This window comes from Lithobates pipiens, unplaced genomic scaffold (genome assembly GCF_037356315.1).
Source record: "Lithobates pipiens isolate NorthernLeopardFrog02 unplaced genomic scaffold, aLitPip1_a1.2 Scaffold_16, whole genome shotgun sequence".
NCBI classification, from domain to species: Eukaryota; Metazoa; Chordata; class Amphibia; order Anura; family Ranidae; genus Lithobates; species Lithobates pipiens.
In genome coordinates this window covers 309917733-309943939 of record NW_027507748.1, presented here as the reverse complement: position 1 = coordinate 309943939, position 26207 = coordinate 309917733, and the positions used below count along the sequence as shown (strand labels likewise).

Sequence of the window (26207 nt, the reverse complement as noted above, 5' to 3'; positions counted from 1 at the left end):
CAGCATCGCCATGTCCAGTGTAAGCATGGACAGAGAGCGAGAGGAGGAGAGTCATTAACTTTTGTGATAGTGAGATGCCACTGGCCACAACCCTCTGCCCCACTATTTAAGAGAAGAGTATCACCTATTTGGGACAACATTTTGGCACCATGTCAGGTTTTGGGGCTCACGTTTTAGTGCTTCAATGCAGGATTTAGGCCCCAACATACACCAACACACTGGTCAGTAGGGGTTGGACAGAGACTATGAGCCTCTGTTTTTTACATTGCATTTAATTAGGATCCCCCTTAGTATAGGGCAGTGGTGCCCAACCTTTTGAAGAGCAAGGGCCTCTTAAGTGACTTGGTAACCAGTCGCGGGCCGCAATGAGTGGAGTGGGCGGACAACAGGTCCGTGTACACTCCGCATATGCAGAGCGGACATGGACACAGCCCACTCTACTCTATGGGCTCTCCGATCCACCCAGATGGAAGGGGCAGATCCCCTTCTGTTTTTTCCCTTGCCACAGAATTCTATTATATCCTGCAGGTAGCACTTTCTGAAAGCGCACCAAACCCTTAGGTAATAACCGAGGTCTATGGCTCAGTGCAGTTTGAAAGCAGCCTGGTAACCACTGCAGAACAGATATGCCCATGTATACACTGTGATTTATAGTATTAAAACATACCTTTAAAAACATTAAAGCATTTGGTATTACTCCGCCTGTGACAGGAGGTGGCGCTATACAGGAAGCATCGTCTTATGTGGCTCTGCTATGCAACCGCTTGCTTCCCCTACTGCCAGCCTCATTCACAACACTGATGCTCTGAGATGCCGGGTCGGAAACCCATTATCTGGGCTTGCCAACCAGCCATCCCAGAGCAGGAGGTCGTGGGCCACATCAGAGGGCTTCGTGGGCCACGTGTGGCCCCCGGGCCACTGGTGGGGCACCCCTGGTATAGGGCTTAAGGACAAGGATATTGGTCCGCTTGTTATTTTTAGAGTTACGTATTATTTTGCATGTGTACTGGTATACCTGTTATAGTGTTTACTGTCACATTTATATATTTTGGGTAATGATTTCTCATGTGCTACATGAGAAATGTCCTATCCAGCCTTGGTGTGTTAGGGGGTGTAGCATTGCCAGGAAGGTCATTGATGTTCAGACTCAGAATTCAAACATCAACGGCTCCTTCACCCATTATTACACCCAGTAAGTAAGGCTTCATGTACACTGCTGCTGATAAACGGACGTTTAGGAGCAGTTGGGCGTTTTTTTTTCAGCCCTAGTTTATAGGCGTTTCCAGGCAGTTGAATTAGAAGCTTTTTTGGAAAGCAAAAAACTGCATTCAGGATGGATGTTCAGAGGCATTTGAAATGCCTGTAAGAGCTTGTAAACGTGTGTAAATGCCGTAACTCGCATTTAGCTGCATTTCCGATCATTTTTAATGGCAATACAGTTTTGACTATTTTCAAAAAATAAAAAATAAAGCTTCTAAATGCGGCTAAATGCGACATGAAAAATGTGGCAAAACTGAAGTTTTTAAACATTGGTTACTATCTGTCAAGTTAAATAATTCAGGAGAGGTTTTATAACATCCCGTGTACAATAAGTCCAACAGATCAAGTTGTCCAGCAATAGTGGCAGTTACAGAGTTAAGACAAATCATTTTACACTCACAGAAGTGCTTAAAATTGTCAGCTTTTGTTAATTTACCTAAAAACTTTATCCCAAAAGAAAAAAAAAGTTAGCTTTAGTTAAGCTTTAATTTATTTGTCACTTATCTAAATCTAGTAGTCCATCTAATACTACTCTCTTGAAAATGTTGCCATCCAAAGGTGGCTACATTGCTCCTCCAGAGATCAGTAGGAGTAGTGAGTGTAGCCACCCTAGGATAGGAAGTGTGTTCCTGGGCAGAACATTATGTTCAGGAAACAAAGCCTAAAAAAAGAAAGCTAATGCAGCCACCACATATAAGAACTCGTAAGTTGTAATATATTACATTTTTGTTTTTGTTATGTATTGCTAAGCTCAAGCTACAAAGATATCTTTACAAGCAAACACTGATCATATTTTGACCCTCCAACAACCTGAGAGTACATTATTTGTCACAAGGTGACAATGGTGTCAGTATGATGGTCACTACGGGCACAATCAATTATAACTTCAGTGATATTCTCAGTGAGCCAAAACAAGAAAGAATACTGTCTTTTGTGCAAAAGCTTGATGACAAGTTGTTTACCACTCTGTTATAAATTATATACTGTATAGTATAAATGACTTTAAACTGTGGTGCAGAGAAAACTTTTAAAGCTTCTATGTACTTAAAAAAAATAAAATAAATCAGCGAAGCTCAAGAAAAGGTTTCCAGTCTGCTAACTAGAGAGACTGGGTGGAAGCAGGGCCATCTTTACTGCAGGGAAAACGGGGCATCTGCCCAGGGTCCCGCTATTTTTGAGGGGCCCAAAGCAGCTGCCGCTGGAGCCTGCCCTGCCCGCTGGCTTTTTTTCAGCCGGAGTTCCTCCACCTCCAGGTTCCGCCACTGGTTGCTGAGCTGCCCGCTATTGTCACTTGTAAATACAGGAGCGCTGCTTCTGTATTTACAAGTGACAGCGCTCTCCTCCCAGTGGCCGTTCACATCCCTCCCTGCTCTGCAAAACATATCCTCGATCACTATGAGAGAACAGAGAGAAGAGAGGAGGGAGGGGGCGGGGGATGTACACAGGCAGAAGCTTGTCCAAGCCACGGACATTCAGTAAGTTACAGCTGCTCTTCTGCAGCCACACTCTGACTTTATTTGGCTGGCAAGGACTCGGGATGTGCTTGGTACTGAAGGGGGGGGGAAATTGATGCAAGAGGAATGCTGTGTATTGAAGGGGGTAAGCACCAAACTGGAATCTGGGTAGAGGAGAGCCCTGTACTTGCTGGGGGGGGGGGCGAGGCGTGGGACTTGGATGTACACAACACAACCCTAAATCCTGCACTCTATACACAGATCCCCCCTAAATCCTGCACTCCATACACAGATCCCCCCTAAATCCTGCACTCTGTACACAGATCCCCCCTAAATCCTGCACTCAACACACAGCTCACCCCTCAATCCTGCACTCTGTACACAGCTCACCCCTAGATCGTGCACTCTGTCCATAGCGCACCCCTTAACCCTGCACTCTGTACGTAGCTCACCCCTCAGCACTGCTCTACTGCAGGTGGCATAACTAGTCATTTACTGTATTTCTGTTAGACTGTCCTCAGGGATACTGCTCCTATTGGGCTCTGTTCCTAGCTGCACTCAGTTAGCCTTCATAGCTGTGTGTGCTCGGCTCTACTCATTGCTAATAGCAAGTTCTAGGAATTTTCTGTCTATTGGTGGGTCCCCTCACCTCTCCAGTCCATGATGTGCAGGCAGTGAGGAGATGATGTGCTGTAACCTTCAGCAACCAATCAGTGAGCTGTATTGATGTACTTTGACCTCTAGCAACCAATAAGTAAGTGGTAATGATGCACAGTAACCTCTAGCAACCAGTGAGTGAGAGGTAAACATGTAACCTCTAGCAACCAATCAGTGAGCAGTAAACATGTAACCTCTAGCAACCAATCAGTGAAGGGTAAGCATGTAACCTCTAGCAACCAATCAGTGAGTGGTGAGGAGGTGCAGTAGCCTCTAGCGACCAATCAGTTAGCAGAAATGATGTGCTGTAACCTCTAACAACTAATTGATGAGTCGTAATGTTTGCTGTAACCTCTAGCATCCAGTCAATGAGCAGTATTGATATGCTGTAACATCTGGCAACCAATCTCAATTGCTGCCTGACTTGATTTTAAGTCATGGGGGGGGGGATGTTTGCCCAGGGTCCAATTAATATTAAAGACGGCCCTGGGTGGAAGCTCAAATATTTTATTTGATGAATGACGAAAGTCAGAGCTAGATATACAGCATACCATTTTAATGAGTATACAAAACAGAAAGCACCTTGTGGTTTCCCCACAGCGCAGCAAGTTTGTTTGGATCCACCACTCGAAACACTTTTGATTCTCTGTCTTGCCATTTAATGTAGGGTTCATAGCGATTGTCATCGAGGAGCTGGTACAAATAATCCCACAGTAGTCTGCAATCTAAATTCAAAATGTAAATTAATATATTTAATTAAATGTACATTTACCTTTACGGGTAAAAAGCATAAACAATTCAATGAAAATGGTTTCACCTGTATTAACAGACTTACTTGACGAGAACACCTGGTACTAGTAAAATGAGGGTGTAAATTTATCTGTATGCCCAGCAAGCAAAAAATTATTTTAATATATATTTTCTTAAAGGGGAATACATGTATAACAAAAACATGATAGATGCAAATTTTTATGTTATGTAATATTTGCGCAACTGTTTTTACAATTTATAATTTTTGTAAAAATGAGTGCAAACAAACACAATATAATTCTCTTTTTTGGTTAAAAAAAAAAAAGATGAGACTGCGTTGAGTAACTAAATACCATATATGTCAGGCATTGAAGTTGCATGTAAATATTCATAGTCACATAGGTACATAGTTGGTAAAGTTGAACACAGACACCGGTCCATCCAGTTCAACCTGACTGTGTGTGTTTTGTGTGTGTGTGTGTTTACGTCATTATAATTTTCAATAACCATTTAAATTGTGTTTGCTATGAAACACATACATTGAATTTATCTACACTCCCTGCTGACACCACCAACTGTGGAAGGGAGGTCTGCATCCTTACTGCTCCAACAGTAAGGAACCCTTGTGACCCATCTGAACAAAAAAGCGTTGCTGCAAGTGTACATCTATAAAAACCGGTGGCTCTGAAAGACCGTCACGTGCTAGCCTCCAGAGACCCCATCTTGGACTCTTCAACTTTGAATCTAACAAACACAGAGTGTGCCTGGTCAATGGAGTAACAGTTCAGCTTCAGCTTGTCTCCTCCCCAGCCATGCCCCTCTAACGTGTTTCACCCAATCACAGGCTTATTTGTAGAGTAAGCCTGCGATTGGGTGAAATGCATTGGGAGGCTAGAGAGGGGACCAGATGAAGCCAATGTGTTACTCTATAGAGCGGGCGATCTCCTGGTGTGCTCCTTCATATTTGTTAGACTCATAGTATAGAACTCCATGCACAGTTTAACCACTTGCCTACTGGACACTTTTTCCCCCTTCCTACCCAGGCCAATTTTCAGCTTTCAGCGCTGTCAAACTTTGAATGACAATTGCGTGGTCATGCAACACTGTACTCATAAGACATTTTTATCATTTTTTTCACACAAATAGAGCTTTTTTTGGTGGTATTTAATCACTCCTGGGTTTTTTACTTTTTCCTAAAAATACAGAAAATTAAAAAAAATCAACTTTTTTTTTGTTTCTGTCAGTAAATTTTGTAAATAGGTTTTCTCCTTCACTAATGTGCGCTGATGAGGTGGCACTGATGGGCACTGATGAGGCGACACTTAGGTTGCATTCACACTAAAGCGTATTGTGTTCAGGCGGAAAGGCGCGTGTTTTTGCCGCGATTTTGTACTGGTCAAGAGGTCAGAAACATAAAAAGCAGAAAAACTCCTGTAAGCTGCCCAAAAAGAAGCTCATGTACTTTTTTGAGCTTCAAGCATTTTGCTTCAAGCGGCAGAACGCTCAGATGTGAACAGGGGCCATTTAAATGAATGGGATTTTGCTTGTTTGGAGCGTTTTTGAACTTTTGAGATGAACGTTTTATGAGCTAAAACCGCTCAGGTGTGAATGCAGCCTTATGTGCACTGATGGGTACTGATTAGGTGGCACTGATAAGGAGGCACTAATATGCTGCACTGATGGGCACAGATAAGTGGCACTAATATGTGGCACTGATGGGCACTGATAGGCAGCAATGGTGTGCAATGATAGGCAGCATGGATAGGCGGCACTGATGAGTGGCACTGATGGGCACTGGGAGGCAGCACTGACTGGCATCACTAACAGGCACTGATTGGTGTCACTGATGGGCACCGATTAGTGTCATTTATGGGCACTGCTGGGGCTGTACTGTAATCAGGGCACTGATAATCAGTTCCCTGATTACCTGTACAGCTCCCCCCTGTGAGGAGATGCCGCTGACCTGCTCTCTTCACCTCACACTCTGTGAGTGTGAGCCCAGGAGAGCCGATAAATGGCACTTCCTTGTTTACATGTGACCGGCTATGATTGGTCACAACTGATCACATGGGTAAAGAGTCGTGTCATAGGAACACTGCACCAATCGCCACAATGCACGCCCCCGCATGTACGTGAGAGCAGCAGTTTTGGGGTACCGTCATATGACATCGGCCCACAACAAGAGAGCATCCTGCCCACCGTCATTTTACTATAAGGTGGGTGGGAAGTGGTTAAGACTGAGCTGTTTCTCATTCAGCTTCATTGTTTGTCTGTGTTTCTTCTTTGGAGAACATAGGCTAAATAGTTTCCTCCCAATGCTAGAGTCACCATTTAAAGATCTGTGTATTGCGATCATTTCCCTTCTTAAGCTTCAACCCCTATATTGTTTATGAACAAGTTAAACAGAATTTGTCCTAGGACAAAGCCCTGGGGTATCCCACTTCCCACGCTAGACCATTCAGAAAATAAGTAATTGTTCATCACCCTCTAGGCACACTACTGCAAGTTTTTTTTTTCCATACAATATTGTCCATGCCAAAAGACCTTCATTTTGTAAATTAAAGTGGTTTTAAACCTCTGACAAAAATGAATAAGAGATATCCTTCTATAAAGGTGTACTTATATACCATACTGTCTTGTTTATTATACCCCTCCTTTCCATTCATATAAACTGAGGAGAAAAATGTATTTCATATAGTTGCCCCTGATACTTGTGCCCAGCTACCCCTGATCATCTTTTATAGGGCCAATAATTTGTTCTAACCTCAAATTTTTACCATTAATATATTTTTACAACTTTGTGGGATTTTGTTACTCTCCTCTGCAATGCATCTCTCGTAATCAATTTTAGCTGTCCTGATTGTGCTCTTGTATTTCTTCCTGTTTTCTTTGTAGTTTTGAAATGCCGATAGTGAACCTTCAACCCCATATTTTTTAAAGATCATTTTTTTTCTCATTTATACTGTTTGCTTTTTTACATTAGAATTTCAGCTTTATTTTGGCTTCAATATGTATTGCCCATTGCAATGCACTGGCGAATGCCATTGTTTAATGTGTAGTTAAAGCACTTTTCTTCAGTATTCTTTGTTGCCAGAATCCCATTCAGTGTCACTATAATTTCCATTTATATTGTTGTAGTGTATATTGTAGGTTGGTGTGTTATATATTGTAGACTTGGATAATATATATTATTTATTTTAGGCTAGTGACATTTATAATATATATATATATATATTCTAATCTGGCAGAGGTATGCACTCAAAACAATTGATATGCTCACCTCTACTCCCAGCGCTCAAAGGGTGCAGTCAACTTACTCCCACCTGGGGATGGTTCTTAATACTTAGCTGCCATTATAAAATAAAACTTATCATGCATAAAAAACAAAAGAATTGGTTAACCTGAGGATTCAAATATAACCACTAACAGCGCTGATACCACATCTCCATATACAACAAACAATTTGTCTATGTTAAGCATGTAGTACTTTTTAAAAAAACCAGCAAGTCTTTTATCAAAATTGGTGTCCAAACACCAAGTATTAAAGAACCAGCAAGACTTTTGTCAGGAATTAATGTCCATACACCAAGAGATCACACTCTATTCCTCATCAATGAGTGCAGCGACAGAAGACCGGGCCACCGCCTGTAAAAGAGCTACAAGAAGGCGCGGTGGCCCGGCAGAAGAACCGAAGAGGGGGACAAGACCCCCGAAGTCGGGAGAAGAGGCCGGCGGCGGGGAGGAAGAAAGCCGGACTCCTCCGCTAGTAAAAGAGCTACACACAGATAGCGGAGGAGTCCGGCGAGAAGACCCCCGAAGACGGAAGACCCCCCGGAGCTGTGCAATAAAATATTTTTTCCCTGTGTTGTTTTTTTTTGTACTTTATTTCACAGGTGAATGGGTAGGGGTACATTGTACCCCATACTCATTCACATAGGGTGGGGGGCCGGTATCCGGGGGCCCCCTTCTTAAAGGGGGCTCCCGGATTCCGATAAGCCCCCCGCCCGCAGACACCGACAACCAACGGCCAGGGTTGTCGGGAAGAGGCCCTTGTCCTCATCAACATGGGGACAAGGTGCTTTGGGGTGGGGGGGCCGCGCGGCCCCCCCTTCCCCAAGGCACCCCCCCATGTTGAGGGCACGCGGCCTGGTACGGCTCAGGAGGGGGGGCGCGCTCGCTCGCCCCCCTTTCCTGGCCGGCCGGGTAGCGTGCTCGGACAAGGGTCTGGTGTGGACTTTGGGGGAACCCCCACGCCGATTTTTTTCGGCGTTGGGGTTCCCCTTTAAGCCCATTCCAGGCGGCGGAGCCCGCGATGTATCCTTCGCGGGCCCCGCCTACCTGTACACGCGCTCGAAATGGGCGGACTTTCCGAGCGGGAACAGTCCGCTCATTTCGAAAGTACAGCGGACAGGCCCACACACGGGCGGACTGTTCGCTCAAACACAGTTTCAGCGGACAGTTTTTCGGAATTTCCGAAAGACTTTGTCCGTCCAACTGTCCGCTGAAACTGTCCGCTGAAAGCCCACACACGAGCGGACTGTCCGCCCAAACACTGTTCAGCGGACAAGGTTGGGCGAACAGTCCGCCCGTGTGTACGCGGCCTGATTGTTGTCCTATGGACAGACTCTCCCACCTCAGCTATAGTTCTCTGCAGTTCATCCAGAGTGATCATGGGCCTCTTGGCTTCATCTCTGATCAGTCTTCTCCTTGTCTGTACTGAAAGTTTAGAGGAACGGCCAGGTCTTGGTAGATTTGCAGTGGTCTGATACTCCTTCCATTTCAAAATGATCGCTTGCACAGTGCTCCTTGGGATGTTTAAAGCTTGGGAAATCTTTTTGTATCCAAATCCGGCTTTAAACTTCTCCACAACAGTATTACGGACCTGCCTGGTGTGTTCCTTGGTCTTCATGATGCTCTCTGCGCTTTCAACAGAACCCTGAGACTATCACAGAGCAGGTGCATTTATACAGAGACTTGATTACACACAGGTGGATTCTATTTATCACCATCAGTCATTTAGGACAACATTGGATCATTCAGAGATCCTCGCTGAACTTCTGGAGTTTGCTGCACTGAAAGTAAAGGGGCCGAATAATTTTGCACGCACCACTTTTCAGTTTTTTATTTGCTAAAAAAGTTTAAATTATCCAATAGATTTCATTCCACTTCACAATTGTGTCCCACTTGTTGGTGTATTTTCACAAAAAATTTAAATTTTATATCTTTATGTTTGAAGCCTGAAATGTGGCAAAAGGTTGAAAAGTTCAAGGGGGCCGAATACTTTCGCAAGGCACTGTATATATATATATATTATAGTACATACATATTGTAGGTTGGTGTGGTACATATTTTAGATGAATAGATATATTGGAGATTGGTGTAATATACAGTATATATTAGGATTGTTGTAGTATATATTATATATTATAGCTCAGTCTCTGTTGATCTGTCTGATCTCTCCTAGTATTGTAGAATTATATATTAGTCTCTGTATTCCCTCTCCAGGAATTGTAGACGATGTGGTATACAGTACAGTATATATTAGTCTCTGTATTCTCTCTCCAGGTATTGCGGTATGTGGGTCTCAGAGCAGTGCCTGCAGTTCTCTCTGTGTACAGGAGGTGGCGGTGTGGTAGCTGTGAGATCTCCACTCTCCTTCTTTTCCTGCCCAAGGCCAGTAGGCGGCAGTGGCGGCTGGTGAAGTTTTAGGATGGGGGGGAAGACTCCGCCCTTCCTTTTTGACCCCTCCCACTTGGTGAAAATAGGCGTGGTTTCAGTGAAATAGTGGGCGTGGCTCTAAGGTGGTGTGGTTAGTGTCTGAGATGAACGAGGGAGAGGGAGAGAGGGATGGAGGGACAGCAGGCCCAGATCCTACACAACAATAGAAATATGTGCATTCTAGAAAGTTTAACAATCAGCAGATAAAGATATTCCAGACACCTGGTGTTAGCACTTCAATCATCCCGGCACCATGGTTGTTATGGTGTCAGGATGATTGAAGCGCATTATTTTTTATTAGAAGCATTGTAATATAAAATTAAATCATTCAACGCACCATAATGCAGAATCAGTGGAAGCCCTGAGCGTGTCACTAGCCACGTCGCCTGCCACCAGATGCCATCAGGTGTCCCCAGTGGAGTCCGTCCTTACATGCAGTCTGTGTCCCACCAAATGGAGCCTGTGTCACCACCAAATTGCAGTAGCATGTGTCACCATCAATTGCAGCAGCATGTGTCACCACCAAATTGCAGCAGCATATGTCATCACCAAATTGCAGCAGTGTGTGTCATCACCAAATTGCAGCAGAAGGTGTCACCAGCAATTGCAGCAGCATGTGTCACCATCAATTGCAGCAGCATGTGTCACCATCAATTGCAGCAGCATGTGTCACCACCAAATTGCAGCAGCATGTGTCATCACCAAATTGCAGCAGTGTGTGTCATCACCAAATTGCAGCAGCATGTGTCACCATCAATTGCAGCAGCATGTGTCCCACCAAGTTGCAGCAGCATGTGTCACCACCAATGGCAGCAGCATGTGTCACCATCAATTGCAGCAGCATGTGTCCCACCAGGTTGCAGCAGCATGTGTCTCACCATCAATTGCAGCAGAATGTGTCACCATCAATTGCAGCAGCATGTGTCCCACCAAATTGCAGCAGCGTGTGTCCCACCAAATTGCAGCAGCATGTGTCACCACCAATTTCAGCAGCAATCGTCCCACCAAATTGCAGCAGCATGTGTCACCGCCAAATTGCAGCAGCATGCATCCCACCAAGTTGCAGCAGCATGTGTTACCACCAATTGCAGCAGTATGCACCACCACCAAATTGCAGCAGCATGTGTCCCACCAAGTTGCAGCAGCATGTGTTACCACCAATTGCAGCAGTATGCACCACCACCAAATTGCAGCAGCATGTGTCCCACCAAGTTGCAGCAGCATGTGTTCCACCAAGTTGCTGCTACATGTGTCACCACCAAGTTGCAGCAGCATGTGTCCCACCAAATTGCAGCAGCATGTGTCCCACCAATTTGCAGCAGCATGTGTCCCACCAAATTGCAGTAGCATGTGTCCCAACAAGTTTCAGCAGCATGTGTCCCACCAAGTTGCAGCAGCATGTGTCCCACCAAGTTACAGCATTATGTCTCCCACCAAATTGCAGCATCATGTGTCCCACCAAGTTGCAGCAGCCTCACATCAACCCCCCCTCCCCCCTTACTTACCTTGCAGTGTGTTGTCCTCTCCAGCGGTGTCTCCTGTGGAGAGGTCCGTCCTCTCATACTTCCTGTTTCCCCTCTCCTGGGTGCAATTGGAGAGAGAAAACAGGAAGTGACATCAACTGAGATGTCAATCAAACCGCCCGGCCATTGTAATATATACTACGAACCAGCGGAAGCTACTCTGCACTTCAGAAAGCACCGTAGGGCAGGCTAAATGCCCGCAAATGAAGCGCTATTGTTTGCAATCTCATGGTTGTATAGACATGGCACTTCCTATAGGTGCACTGTGTCCGGCGTCGGACTGTGTCCGGTGTCCGAACACAGTGCACCAGTGCACTTAAGGACCTTTAAAAACAAAACCAGCTTTTAAAACAAATTTTTTTGGAGGACTGCCTGGAGGGGGGGGGGGGCGCAGCATCCAGGTGACCCCTATGGACAGGCCGTCCCTGGTAGGCGGTCTGCACCATGTGTGTACGTTTGGTGTCTGGGGATCGAGATTGGGATGAGCTTCCTGAACGATGAGTTGGAGGACGGCCGGAACAGTCCAGTGGAGAGTTATATGTTCAGTGAGCTATCCGAGGGTGACAGTTGACTGTTTGCATGAGCTTGGGTTCACACAGGAGCAGTGTGGAAAACCGCATGTGATTCGCACAGGAGTCACACTGCATTCCTGTTTAAATCACATATGATTCTTCGCAGTGCAATTTGAGCCCATTCATTTAGTATCTCAAATGGCACCACACGGTATCAGTAATTGGTATCAGCGAGTACTTGGGCAAAAGTATTCGTATTCATACTCAGTCTTAAAAAACAGGTATCAGTGCATCCCTAGTTAGAACTTGTGGTTAGAATCTGGTTTGTATTAATGTCTGTATTTTTCCATCATCTCTTGTCTTGGTGCCACAGAGGTATCGGAGCAGCAAAGGCAGAAAAGGAAAATATCCCTAATGCAGCCAAACACAATAAGCCTAAAGCAGCTGTAGAATCATGACAGAGGTTCTAACCCTTTTCTATGCTTTTCAAAACTAAAAAAGAATACATCTCTCTAGGATTGGGATTTAAGCAACAAAGAAGACCAAACAAGTCCCAAGTTATAGTAGCTATATGTTATGTTTTATCGCACCTACAAGTGTATACAGTGTATATTTACCTTTTATTTTTCCATCTACGCAGCCCCCCTTTTTTGGAGATTCTTGCTCCCCTGGAGTTCTGGGCATGCGATGGGAAAGATTGAGAGGAGCATCTTGGAGGATAATGCCTGCAGCACCTGTTTCTTTTGTCTTTGTAGGGCATTTTGGTGTTTCTGCTGTTGAAAAAGCATATTATATTAAATATTATATATTTTATAATAATGTGCCTAAAAAGACAGTAAATTCTTTCTGAAGTACAGAAGAATAATCTAAATCAAATCAATATTTGGTGTGACTACCCTTTGGATTTCAAACCAGCATCAATTTTTACACTTGAATAAAGTCAGGGATTTTGTAGGATTACAGTCAGGTGTATGATTAACCAATTATACCAAGCAGGAGCTAACGATCATCAATTTCATATTTAGGTTAAAATACAGTTATTAATTAAAAAAGAAACAGCTGTGTAAGAGGCTTAAAAATTGGTGAGGAACAGCCAAACCCTGCTAGGTGATGTTGTAGAAGACAATGTCATGTCACAGGTCATACACCATGGGGATGACTGAGCACAGCCACAAGACATAAGGTAGTTATAATGCATTAGCAAGGTTTCTTCCAGGCAAAGATTTCAAAGCAGACTGGGGTTTCAAGATGTGCTGTTCAAGTTCTTTGAAGAAGCACAAAGAAAAGGGGCAACGTTGAGGACCGTAGACGCAATGGTCAGCCAAGAAAACTTAATGCAGCAGGTGAAAGAAATGCCATGCTTAATTCCCTTTGGCATCTGAATATGTCAAGCAGGATTGGATAAAACAGTGGGACTCAGGTATACCCATCTACTGTCTGGAGAAGTCTGGCCAGAAGTGGCCTTCATAGAAGACTTGTGGTCAAAAAGCCATACACCTAACGTGGAAACAAGGCTAAAATGACTCAGCTATCCACAAAAATATAGGAATTGTTTTGGAGATGTTTTGGAACTACATTTCCCATGATACTCCACTACACTGCAGAGTGCCAGGGCATCATGGGAAAAGTAGTTCCAAAACATCTGGGGTGCCAAGGTTCGCCATCACTGGTCTAGACTGTTAAGTGAAAATTTGACAAATATGGATGTAACAGGAGGCAGTTTGTTTGCTGAAAAGCTGGAGAAAGGTACAATATTGAGTGTCTCCATGGAACCCTGATCTCAACATCATCAAGTCTTTATGGGATTACATGAAGAGACAAAAGGATTTGAGGCAGCCTACATCCACAGAAGATCTGTGCTTAGTTCTTCAAGATGTTTTGAACAACTTACCTGCCAAGTTCCTTCAAAAACTGTGCAAGTGCACCTAGAGGAATTGAAGCTATCTTAGCCCTTGTACACATGGTCAGACATTCCAACGGAAAATGTCCGATCGGACCGTGTTGTCGCATAATCCGACTGTGTGTGGGCTCCATCGGACTGTTTCCGTTGGAATATCCGACCAACAAAGTTTTAGAGCAGGGCTATAAAATTTTTCAACAACATGATCCGATCTGACTTTTTCCAATCGTTTGTAGAGAATTCCGATTGGACAAAGTGCCATGCATGCTCAGATCAAATTCCTAAACCAAAGCTATTGGCTACTAGCCTGAACGTAGCCCCGTCGTAGCGAAATAACGTCACCACGTTCTGAACGATCAAATTTTCCGACAATTTTGTCCGACCGTGTGTATGCAACAGTTTCGGACAAAATCTGTCGGAAAAAAATCAGTCGGACAAAATCCAATGGATTTGGTTGTCAGAATGTCCGACCGTGTGTACAAGGGCTTAAATGCAAAGCGTGGTCACTCCAACCATTGATTTGATTTGGATTTCTCCTTTCTTCATATACTTTCCATTTTGTAAAAATAAACGCTTCTAAACACTTCACTTAACACTTCTATTTCTGAAAGCATTCTTAATTTACAGCATTTGTTCACACCTGCCTAAAGCTAGGTTCACATATATGCAAATTGGATGCGGTTTCTCCGCATCCAATTCGTATGACAGACAAGTGTGACCAACTCTCAATGGAGCGGGTTCACACAGGTTCGGGGCAGCCACAGAGCAGATTGCAAAAGGGTCCATGTTTGGGTCTGGTTCAGTTGCGAATTCAGGCAAAAATTTGGACTTGAATCGCACTGGAACTGGTGAACAGACAAGCACCGGACCCCCAGGCTTGAACCCGCAGCCTGGGGTCCAGGGCGTGTTTGTTCCCCAGTTCCAGTGCGATTCAGGTCTGAATTTTTGCCTGAATTCGCACCTGAACCAGACCCAAACATGTACAGGACCCTTTTGAAAGCCACCCTGGACCTGTGTGAACTGGCTATGTTAACATGCTCTTTCCAAAGTGAACAGTCTAGACTTTAGACTTTAGTAAGCCCCACTATGTTGCTATTGAACTGGTCCTACATAGTACGGGAGCCTACAATTTAACCAAACAAAACTGACAACTATTATTGGTTTAACAGTCACACGCTAAAAATACATACTACTTTTGCACAATCGTATATATTTTTAGCATGTGACTGTTAAACCAATAATAGTTGTCAGTTTTGTTTGGTTAAATTGTAGGCTCCCATACTATGTAGAACCAGTTCAATAGCAACATAGTGGGGTTCGTTTACTAAAGAAGTCTAGACTGTTCACTTTGGAAAGAGCATGTTAACATAGCTGAGTAAATAAAGATGTGTTCACTTTGATCATCTGCAAAGGAAATAAAAAAAAAAACTTTACACGCAATTGAACAATCTAAGTAAAATGCAGCTTCACCTTATCTACTAAGCTAAATGAACATTTCTATTGTTAAGGAAAGAGTATGGTAGTTTAAAAAATGAACCCACAGTATCCATGCCTCATTGACTATTTAGTCTGCACTGTAGGTGCCAAATGAAAGCCCTGCGTATGAATTCATTGTACCACCAGTTAACATTTTGCTTTTTTCCTCCCTGAGTCTTATTATTTTCCTTCATTGAATAGCATGCTTCAGGTCAGGTAAATTCTGGTCAGTGGATGTGGAATGAAGTACAGTTCAAATTATACGTATTGTGAAATGTACACTTTACTATAGAACACATCTTGCACCTAACCAGAAAAAAATAAAAATACCATTGCAAATGATCTAACTCACCTATAGTCTGAGTATAGAGATGGTTATATTTTCTTATTGTCTGGCTGAAGTCAGGATAACTTGTGAGCCCTTGTCTGTGAGTCTTAATGCATCGTAGCAGTTCATATAAAACATCACCTAAAATGTAAAAAAAAAAAATCATAATCATTTATATATACATACATACATATAATAGACACTCTTCACTATTTAGGCCCTAATAATAGTTGTCCTCTGAAACTTTTCATATAGCTGAGCCTTGGGTTTCTTCTATATGGTTGTGGAGTACTACGTACATGTGTGTGTATTTTCAGTGTTTTTGACCTGTGTAGGGTAATATTCATACTCTAATGCCGCGTACACACAAACCAACTTTCCAGCGGACCAGAGTCCATCGGACAATTAGATTGTGTGTGGACTCCAGCGGACTTTTTCTTCTCCAAAGTCTGGCGGACCTAGACATAAAACATGTTTTAAATCTTCCTGCCGAAAATCTGCCGGACCCAGTTCTTGCCGGGAAGTCGTCTGTATGCTGGTCCGATGGACCAACTACGATGCAACGGCAACTACAGCACCTGCCTGCAAGAATGTTTCCAGCGTGATCCTATCGCGCTGGTTCTCGGCTACAGGGCACTGTACACCAGGCCCTTAGGTCTGGTATGGATTTTAAGGGTAACCCCCTAAGCCGAAAAAACAGTGTGGGGTCCCCCAAAATCCATGCCAGACCCTTATCCAAGCACGCAGCCCAGGTGGACAGGAAAAGGGGTTGGGGACAAGCGAGCGGCCCCCCCTCCTGAACCATACCAGGCCGCATGCCCTCAACATGGGGGGGTGGGTGCTTTGGGGAAGGGGGGCGCACTGCGGCCTCCCACCCCAAAGCACCTTGTCCCCATGTTGATGAGGACAAGGGCCTCTTCCCGACAACCCTGGCCTATGTGAATGAGTATGGGGTACATCGTACCCCTACCCATTCACCTGGGGGAAAAAGTGTCAATAAAAAAAACACACTACACAGGTTTCTAAAGTAGTTTATTAGACAGCTCCGGGAGGGGGTCTTCTTCCAACTTCGGGGGTCTCCTTCTGACTTCTCCGAGCTTTGCGTTTCTTCTCGCCAGGCTTCTCCACTATCTTCTGCTCTTTTGCCACTCTTTTGCTAGCGGAGGAGCCCGGCTTTCTCCTTTGTCGTTGCCGTCTTCTTTTTCTTCTTCCTTCTTCTGTTCCTCTGATTTTGACACAATGCTTTCTCCCGCTGTAATTCCGTGAACATGGTGTGCGCCGACTTATATGGGCATAAGGGGAGGGGTCACCGGGTGATGTCACAATGGCCACCTGACATCAAGAAGGCATAATTGCTAAACGGACTACCTGTGGAAGGAAAAGTGTAAAGCATCTCCCCAGCATAGCAGAAGCAGAGCCCAAAGAAAGCTGCACAGTGGCTCATACTGTGGCTGCTCGATTAACCCATTGAGGGTTTTTTGTCTGGTGAGCACATATATATACCTTTTTCCTAACACAGAGTGGCGCACCGGAGAGGAATGCATTTAACCCTTCTGCACTAGTCACTTTACTCTACCTTCCTCATTTGATGAAAGTTCCATGCGTTTTTCCAGCAACCAGTTGATGCGACTTTGAAAATTTCTGTTGGACATTATAAGATTTTTTGTCACTATTATTATTATTTTTTCTGGGTACTTTCACAAAACGCTTTTTGATTATCACTTTGAACATATTGCATATGATTTTTCAGATATTGGTTTATGTATGTTTTTTTTTTTTATCGAGCACAGTAGTATTCTTAATTGTGTTTATGTGACTAATTCACCACTTTTCCAATACACATGTGCATTTTTGAGGTGTAAATCAACAGACATACATCCTCTTTTCTTTTTTCACGCATTTTAACATCACGTATATAGTGGTTTTAAGAGGTTTCCACCGCAATTTGTTTTAAATTCTCCAGAGCACCAGCAGAGATAATAGATCATCTCACACTCATATATGATTTTAGTATTCACAGTGCACAAAAAGGTTTTAGCGCCAAAGCTTAATTTATATTTTAGATGTCACCCGGTGACCCTGGCCCTTATGACGTCACAGGGGTAGTACCGCCCCTTATGCCTATATAAGTTGCCGTACACCGTGTCCACGGCATTACAGTGGGAGAGAGCGTTGTGTCAACATCAGAAGAACAGAAGAAGGAAGAATAATAAGAAGAAGATGGCGACTGCAACGACGAAGGAGAAAGCCGGGTTCCTCCACTAGCAAAAGAGCGCCAAAAGAGCAGAAGAGAGCGGAGGAGCCCAGCAAGAAGAGGCGGAAAGCATTGAGAAGTCGGAAGACCCCCAAAGTTAAAAGAAACCCCCTGGAGCTGTCTAATAAACTACTTTGAAAACCTGTGTAGTGTGTTTTTTTATTGACACTTTTTCCCCCAGGTGAATGGGTAGGGGTACGATGTACCCCATATTCATTCACATAGGATGGGGAGCCAGGATCTGGGGCCCCCTTATTAAAGGGGCTCCCGGATTCCGATAAGCCCCCCACCCGCAGACCCAGACAACCAACGGCCAGGGTTGTCGGGAAGAGGCCCTTGTCCTCATCAACATGGGGACAAGGTGCTTTGGGGTGGGAGGGCAGCAGGGCGCCCCCCTTCCCCAAAGCACCCACCCCCCCATGTTGAGGGCATGCGGCCTGGTACGGTTCAGGAGGGGGAAGCGCTCTCTCGTCCCCACCCCCTTTCCTGACCGGCTGGGCTGCGTGCTCAGATAAAGGTCTAGTATGGATTTTGGGGGGACCCCAAAGCCGTTTTTCAGCGTAGGGGGTTACCCTTAAAATCCTTACCAGGTGACGGGGCTCACAAGGTGTCAATCTCGCTGATGAAAGCGGCGAGATTGACTTCCTTCTCTAGTCCCATCGTACCTGGAGTCATGTTCAAAATGAACAGACTTTAGTCCATGTGTGGGTAACTCCGTTCATTTTGAAAGTCCGTTGGACCTCCAACAAAAGTCAGACGGGAAGTCCGTCGGACCTAGTCCTCCGGAAAGTCTGTTCATGTGTGTGCAAGTCCGCTCGTTCGGAAAGTCCGATCGTGTGTACGTGGCATTACACTTGTTTACTTTTGGAACATGTGGGGTATTTGGTCTAGACCGAGAACTGAGAGATCAAACACCACTGATCGCTCAGCTCTCAATCTTCAGGTTGCAGAGATTTGGTGACTGTCTGTCACTGCTCTCTGCTCTGCCCCTCCATCACTCATTGGAGAGCTGAGCTCTGGATGGGGTGGGAACAGCTGGCCCAGAAGCTCGCTGAGAGGCTGAGCCAGCTGCCAGTCCAGGCATCTTGGTCGATTCTGACCATATGGTTGGGATCTTGGATGGATGCCTGGACCAGCTCTGTGATGTCAGCCAACAGTGGGCTTTAGCCCGCTGTTGGCTGAAAACGGGTAGCAGGAATGAAGAATGAACTACACTCCTGTGATCCATAGGGGAAGTACAACCAAAAAAGCTTTGGCTATATTTCTCCTTTAATACACAGAAAATTAGAAACTCTTCACTAATTTGGCCCTGATAACTACTGTCACATATTGCACCAGTGATTCCATAAGAGTATACCATACTATACAATCTGATTATACAATCTTCTTTAGGTCTACCAACAATTATGCAATACAAGGCCCTGTCTAATTTGATACAGACTGAATGGATTATATAGTTTTGGCCTCATATTACACTGAATTGGTAAATTTCAGGGTGATTGTACAATCATATTTTAGTGTGTACACTACAGTATCTTCATGGTGAGTTGGTGGGTGGATGCTTTCCTCTACAGATTCATTTTCTAAGTTAATGCCAAAGTCTAGTGCCTGGTACACACAGGCAGTTCTTTTTTGTTTATTCGACCAAGAGGGCTGAACAAAAAAAAGATGAGGAGCTCACTGTACTAATTATGAGATGTTAGTACAGTGATCTCCCCACTGAGCTACTGTGTTCTGACAGGGGGAACTGCCCTTCGCCAAAATTACCGATCAGCGCTGATTGGATGTTGATCGACTTGGATTTTAAGTGTGCCTGTTCGACAAAAGCTGAACATTATACCAGACTGCTGTACCCACTGGCCAAATGTCGGATGGTTTCTGTTGAACGGGTCGATATTTGGCTAGTGTATACAAGCCTTTACTGCACACCCTGTGTATAGTGCAGTTGGAAGCCCCCAAAAGCATAACTTTATACTTATCAACATTAAATCTCATTTGCTACATAATTGTCCAATTACTGAATTGAGGTCAGCTTGTAAATTGGGAGACATCAAGTAAGGACGTTATTCCACCGCATAGCTTGGTGTCATCTGCAAACACTGAGATTATACTAATAATCCCAGACGCAATATAATTTATAAATATGTTAACAAGTAAGAGTCCTAACACTGAACCGTGGAGTACACCAGTAATAACCTTAGACCATTTAGAGTAAGTATCATTAACCACTACTCTCTGAATTCTGTCTTTTAGCCAATGGGGGTTATTTATGAAAGGCAAATCCACTTTGCACTACAAGTGCACTTGGAAATGCAGTAGCTGTAAAAGAGGGGAAGATCTGAAATGAGGGGAAGCTCTGCTGATTTTATCATCCAATTATGTGCAAGCTAAAATGCTGTTTTTTATTTTCCTTGCATGTCCCCCTCGGATCTACAGCGACTTTACTTCCAAGTGCACTTGTAGTGCAAAGTGGATCTGCCTTTCGTAAATAACCCCCAATGCTCTATCCATCTACAAACTGGATTTTGTACACAGACTTTAACTTACACATTAGTTGTGTGTGGGAAACTTGTCAAATGCTTTTGCAAAATACAAGTTTACTATATCCACAGCCACTCCTTTGTTCACATTTTTGCTTGCTTCCTCATAAAAAGAAAGCAGAGTTGTTTGGCAACTTTGGGCTTTCACAAATTCATGCTGACTATTGCATATAATAATTTTTTCTAGCAAAAACAATATTTTAGTGATATATTCTGCATACTTGAATTTTGAGGCTAATAGGAAAAAGCATTCCTTTGAGCCCCTCTCCTAGGTATCCTTGTAGCTAGACAGATATGAAAGACAACTCAGCTTTTCTTGAGCTCTTCCCTCTCTTTTGTTCCTCGCTACTATGTCCTGAGTTCAAGGCATATTACTCACTGAAGAGTTTAATTTGTTTTGGCCCAAGTGATTGTGCTACATCTGGACATGAAGATGACCATGTCTGCCTGGAATGGCAGTGGCCTGTCATGGGTACCCTGACTCTGTTCCTCAGGGCTAAACACTTGTGTTAATTTACCTTCAAATATTACACATGATTACACATTGCAGTACATTGTGCAGCTCACTTATTTTTGAATGGGAAACTGAAAATGTTTAGTCAGAATGATCTGAGGCTGTAAGAATGGCACAGTTAAACAGTGGCGTCGCTATGGGGGTGTGCGGACCGCATCCAGGTAACACCTGCCAGAGGGGTGACACCATCAAGTAGGAAATTATATCTAAACACAACAGTGTCACCCCCATCGGAAACAGAGCATGGATCGGCATGCTGGCTCCAATCTTCTCATTTACAGGGACCAATTTGGGGTGCGAAAACACAAAGCGAGGTCCATAAAGACATGGATGAGTGAGTTTGGGGTAGAGGAACTTGACTGGCCTGACCTCAAGCCGATAGAACACCTTTGTGATGAATTATAGCAGAGACTGCGAGCCAGGCCTTCTTATCCACATCAGTGCCTGACCTCACAAATGTGCTTCTAGAAGAATGGTCAAATATTCCTATAGACACACTCCTAAACCTTGTGTACAGCCTTCCCAGAAGAGATGAAGCTGTTATAGCTGCAACGGGTGAGCCAACTCAATATTGAACCCTACAGACTAAAGCCCCATACACACTATCAAATTTTCTGCTGATTTTTGTCTTCAGATTTACCAAAGCCATGTAGTGCAAGGGGCTGCCTGATTGCATACACATTGAAATTCCAAAGGTTTGACCTCATATTATATGGTTTTGGTAAATCTGAAGGAAAAAATCAGCATAAAATCTGATAGTGTGTATGGGGCTTAATACTGGGATCCCATTGAAGTTCAAGGGCATGTAAAGGCAGGCGTCACAATACTTTTCACAATATAGTGTATGTCATCTGGGACCTTACCTGAACTTGGTGAGCGGGATTTGAAATCTTCTTTAGTAAGAATGCACAGGGCTCTTCCATTCAGTATAAACTTGGCGTCATCTGTTTTATCGAGAGAGTATTCTTCTTCTGCCCATCTTAGCCAGTGGATGATATCCTCTTTACTCCACAGGGATGGATGAATTCCTGAAAACCAAAGTATGACTTAGTAAACTGTTTGGGCGTGATTGGCTATGCTTTTAAATATTAATAGGCTTTCAAAAAGCTGCCTGATTATATAATGTCACATCAAAGGAAGCAATGAGTATATTATGAGCATTGGAATTTCCATTTCAAGTGATTGGGAATTTTGGGTAGTTGTTTGCAAAGTTAAAGTTCTCCACATTCACAAAGATTTGGGGTAAATTCCCTTGGAAAGTGAACAGAATATTTGTCTTTATTAATGTAACTCCCTTAAGACTTTATGTAATAAAATTCAGAATTATGTGTAGGGCTGAAACAACTATTTGACATAATCAATTATAATCGATTATAAAAATAGTCAACTATTTTCATTATTGATTTTCACTGCCAATTTCATTGCGGTTTGTGACTTTATACAGAAGTCTATGCAAGTCACAATGAAAAAAAGTAGTGCAGGGCCCTTTTTCAAAGTCGCTGCGGCAATTTGAACAGTTCCGGTGTAAACGGGGGCTTATAGTATCTGCTTATCTGCTGTACTTTAAAGGGCTCATTTTTATTTTTTAACCACATCATTACAAGTGATACAAAAAGCAATGGACAAGAGAGTCTGTCATGATAAATTTTATATTACAAGCCTTTCTAAAAATCTGCAAAACAGTTATTCGGGTGTTTTTTTCTTTTAAAATTTTATTTTTCTGTAAATTAAAATTTTGATCTCAGAGTCTGATGATATGGTATGTATATGATGTGTGTGTATATATATATATATATATATATATATACACACACACACACACATATACATACACATATACACACAGTATCTCTTGCTACAATGTAAAGTAGAGAATGTACAGCTTGTATTACAGTGTAAATGTACTGTCCTGTTTTCCAGCACTGCCTTAACCCTCTTAGGCATGGAGTTCACCAGAGCTTCAGAGGTTGCCACTGGAGTCCTCTTCCACTCCTCCATAATGACATCACAGAGCCGGTGGGTTTTAGAGACCTTGCGCTCCTCCACCTTCCATTTGAGGATGCCCCACAGATGCTCAATAGGGTTTAGGTCTGGAGACATGCTTGGCCAGTTCATCACCTTTATGCTCAACTTCTTTAGCAAGGCAGTGGTCATCTTGGAGGTGTGTTTGGGATTGTTATCATGTTGGAATACTGCCCTGTGGCCCAGTCTCCGGAGGGAGGGGATTATGTTCTGTTTAAGTATGTCACAGTACATGTTCGCATTCATGGTTCCTTCAATGAAATGTAGTCCCCCAGTGCCAGCAGCACTTATGCAGCACCAAACCATGACACTCCCACCAACATGCTTGACTGTAGACAATACACACTTGTCTTTGTACTCGTCACCTGGTTGCCGCCACACACACTTGACACCATCTGAACAAAATACTTTTACCTTGGTCTCATCAGACCACAGGACATGGTTCCAGTAATCCATGTCCTTAGTCTTCTTGTCTACTGTTTGTGGGCTTTCTTGTGCATCATCTTTAGAAGAGGTTTCCTACTGGGATGACAGCCATGCAGACCAATTTGATGCAGCGTGCGGCATATGGTCTAAACACTGACAGGCTGACGCCAACACCCCTTCAACATCTGCAGAAATGAAGGCAGCACTCATACGTCTATTTCCTAAAGACAACCTCTGGATATGATGCTGAGCACGTGCACTCAACTTCTTTGGTCGACCAATAACGAGGCCTGTTCTGAGTTGAACCTGTCCTATTAAACTGCTGTATGGTCTTGGCCACCTTGCTGCACCTCAGTTTCAGGGTCTTGGCAATCTTCTTATAGCCTAGGCCAGTGATGGCAAACCTTGGTACCCCAGATGTTTTGGAACTAATTTCCCATGATGCTCCACTACACTGCAGAGTGCCAGAGCATCATGGGAAATGTAGTTCCAAAACATCTGGGGTGCCAAGGTTCGCCATCACTGGCCTAGGCCATCTTTATGTAGAGCAACAATTTTCTTTTTTCAGATCATCAGAGAGTTTTTTGCCATGAGGTTCCATGTTGAACTACCAGTGACCAGTATGAGAGAGTGAGAGCAATAACACCAAATTTAACACACCTGCTTCCCATGCACACCTGAGACAAGTCATATGACACTGGGAGGGAAAATGGCTAATTGGGTCCAATTTTTTGTTTACAAACGTTTTATAGAGGTATATCAGGTAAATACGTGTTGTACAGGCACCGAGAGGTAACCATTACTTTCAAGGAACAAGATAAAATGGTACACAAATACATCTCTCCTGTTACCTTTTAACAGATTGAACCGTAAATAATGTAATAAGAAAACAAAGAAAAACAGAAAAGAAAATATATGTAACGAGAAATGCAAGAGTAATAATGTGCATAGACCAGATTGCATCTGTGAGGTGTGGTAAGAAAATAATAGATGATTATGTATAGGCCAAGAAGTTAACAAGTAGAATCCTCCTCAGTACTGGATATGTTAACAAGGGAGGCCTCAACCCATCTGGTCATTGGTATTAGGGACTAGGAGGTCTCCAAGCCCGGTACATATTTGGTGAGTTGACCAACTTCCCCATTTACGGTCGATGATGTGCATAGTGTCTCTCCATCAATCTGATGGATTCCATACGCCGGAGCACCTGTGACCATGTTACAGAAGGGCGTCACAGTTTAGGGTGATGGCTCATTGGATAGCACGGAAGAGCACATGCGCTAGCTTCTGTTGAGAGGGAGAGACCCCTGGGAGCGCAGCAAAAAGAGTGCACATTTGAAACGTCAGGGTCACTGGTACTCCAGTTAACTGGAGTATCAGGGAGGAGGTTTTTTGCCATTAGGGTTTCAAAACAGTGCAGCTCCAGAATATGTGCAGGGGAGTATGTCCTGACATTCTCTAAAGCATGTGGCAGGGACCAGTGGGTAAATTCTGTGTAACCTGTCAGGGGTATAGTACCAACGGGTATGTAATTTAACTACCATCTCCTTGATGGAGACTGAGCTTGTGCATTTATGCATGTTAGAGACCATATCCTGCCAGTCCTCCGCTGGAAACTCCTGGGCTGTCTCTGTCTCCCAGCCTAACATAGCTGTAGATTTGGTTTAGTATTGTGGTCATTAATGTACTGGTATAAGGTTGAGATAGTCCCCTTCTGCAATTGTAGCCATGGTATTTATATTTATGCATGGGAGGTGTGCCATTGGGCCATTTGGATGAGGCCGGATGCCAGGAAGTATTTCCATGGATCCAGGCATCCCAAACCACCTCCAGATTGGGCTCTATACATCAGCAAACGCCTCATTCAAGGTTTTTTTTTTGCCATATAAATTTGAGCACCTCTGTCTGAATAGTCATTATCATGGAATGGGGGACATAAAGAGGTAATGTTCTAAAGAAGAATAATAGTTTGGGGAGGATTGACATCTTTACTGCTTGGATTCAGCCTAAAAAAAAAGAAATTCGGAAATTGGAAAACGCTTGAGGGTAATTATAAGGGTAATTATGAGTGCACATCAATTTAAGTGAGGGGGCAAGTCTGCTCCCTAAGTATTGTAGCATACCAGAGCTCCAGGAGAATTTAAATTTATCTTTAAGGGTATATAGTAAAGGTTGAGGAAGGTTGATGGGTAGGGCTGTACATTTTGATGTGTTTACTCCTAGGCCAGTGAGGTGGTAAAAGTAGTCTAGGGAAGTTAGAAGGTTGGGAAGGGAGATTAGGGGTCAGATAAGAATAGGAAGATGTTATCTGCATTTAAGCTTATTTTATATTCTTGGTTGTTTTTTATATAACCTTTAATATTAGGGTGAGTGGAGTTCAGTGGGCTAGTGGTTCTATTGCCAGGGCAAACAAAAGGGGGGAAAGGGGGCCCTGTCTGGTTCTGCGACCTAATGCAAACTACTCAGAGTTGTACCCTGGGAGTTTAATGTGGGTTTGGGGATGATGGTAAAGGACTTTAAATCCATTGATAAATTTGCAGATGAACCCAAACTTAGACAGAATGATGTCCAGGTAGGGCCAGAGGATGCTGTTGAAGGCCTTATTAATGTCTAGGCTCAAGAGTAATACCTTATTGGAGTGAATGTCAGTGTCTTGAATAATATTAGCTGCTAAGCGTATATTGTCGGAGAACTGTCTAGACCAGTGGTCATCAACCCCATCCTCAGGGCCCACTAACAGGCCAGGTTTTATGTATTACCTTGGGGAGATGCAGACTAGAATACTGCAATCACTGAGAAGCAAATTATATCACCTGTGATATACTTCAGTTATCTTGCAAACCTAGCCCGTTAGTGGACCCTGAGGACAGGGT

General features: G+C 43.7%; 1 protein-coding gene across 4 annotated transcripts in view; it reads right to left on the bottom strand.

Annotated features, from left to right (window-relative positions):
- LOC143982690 (transcription factor ETV7-like) overlaps positions 1-26207 on the bottom strand; it is a 75619-nt gene that overhangs the window by 14413 nt on the left and 34999 nt on the right. For 3 of the 4 annotated variants that reach the window (XM_077481619.1, XM_077481616.1, XM_077481618.1), the window contains 4 exons: positions 21750-21914; positions 15603-15719; positions 12492-12647; positions 3954-4096 (listed from right to left, as the gene is read on the bottom strand). In XM_077481619.1, the coding sequence (XP_077337745.1) occupies positions 3954-4096; positions 12492-12647; positions 15603-15719; positions 21750-21914 (581 nt within the window). The remainder of the gene's footprint in view (positions 1-3953; positions 4097-12491; positions 12648-15602; positions 15720-21749; positions 21915-26207) is intronic. The other variant, XM_077481617.1, reaches the window with a different exon arrangement.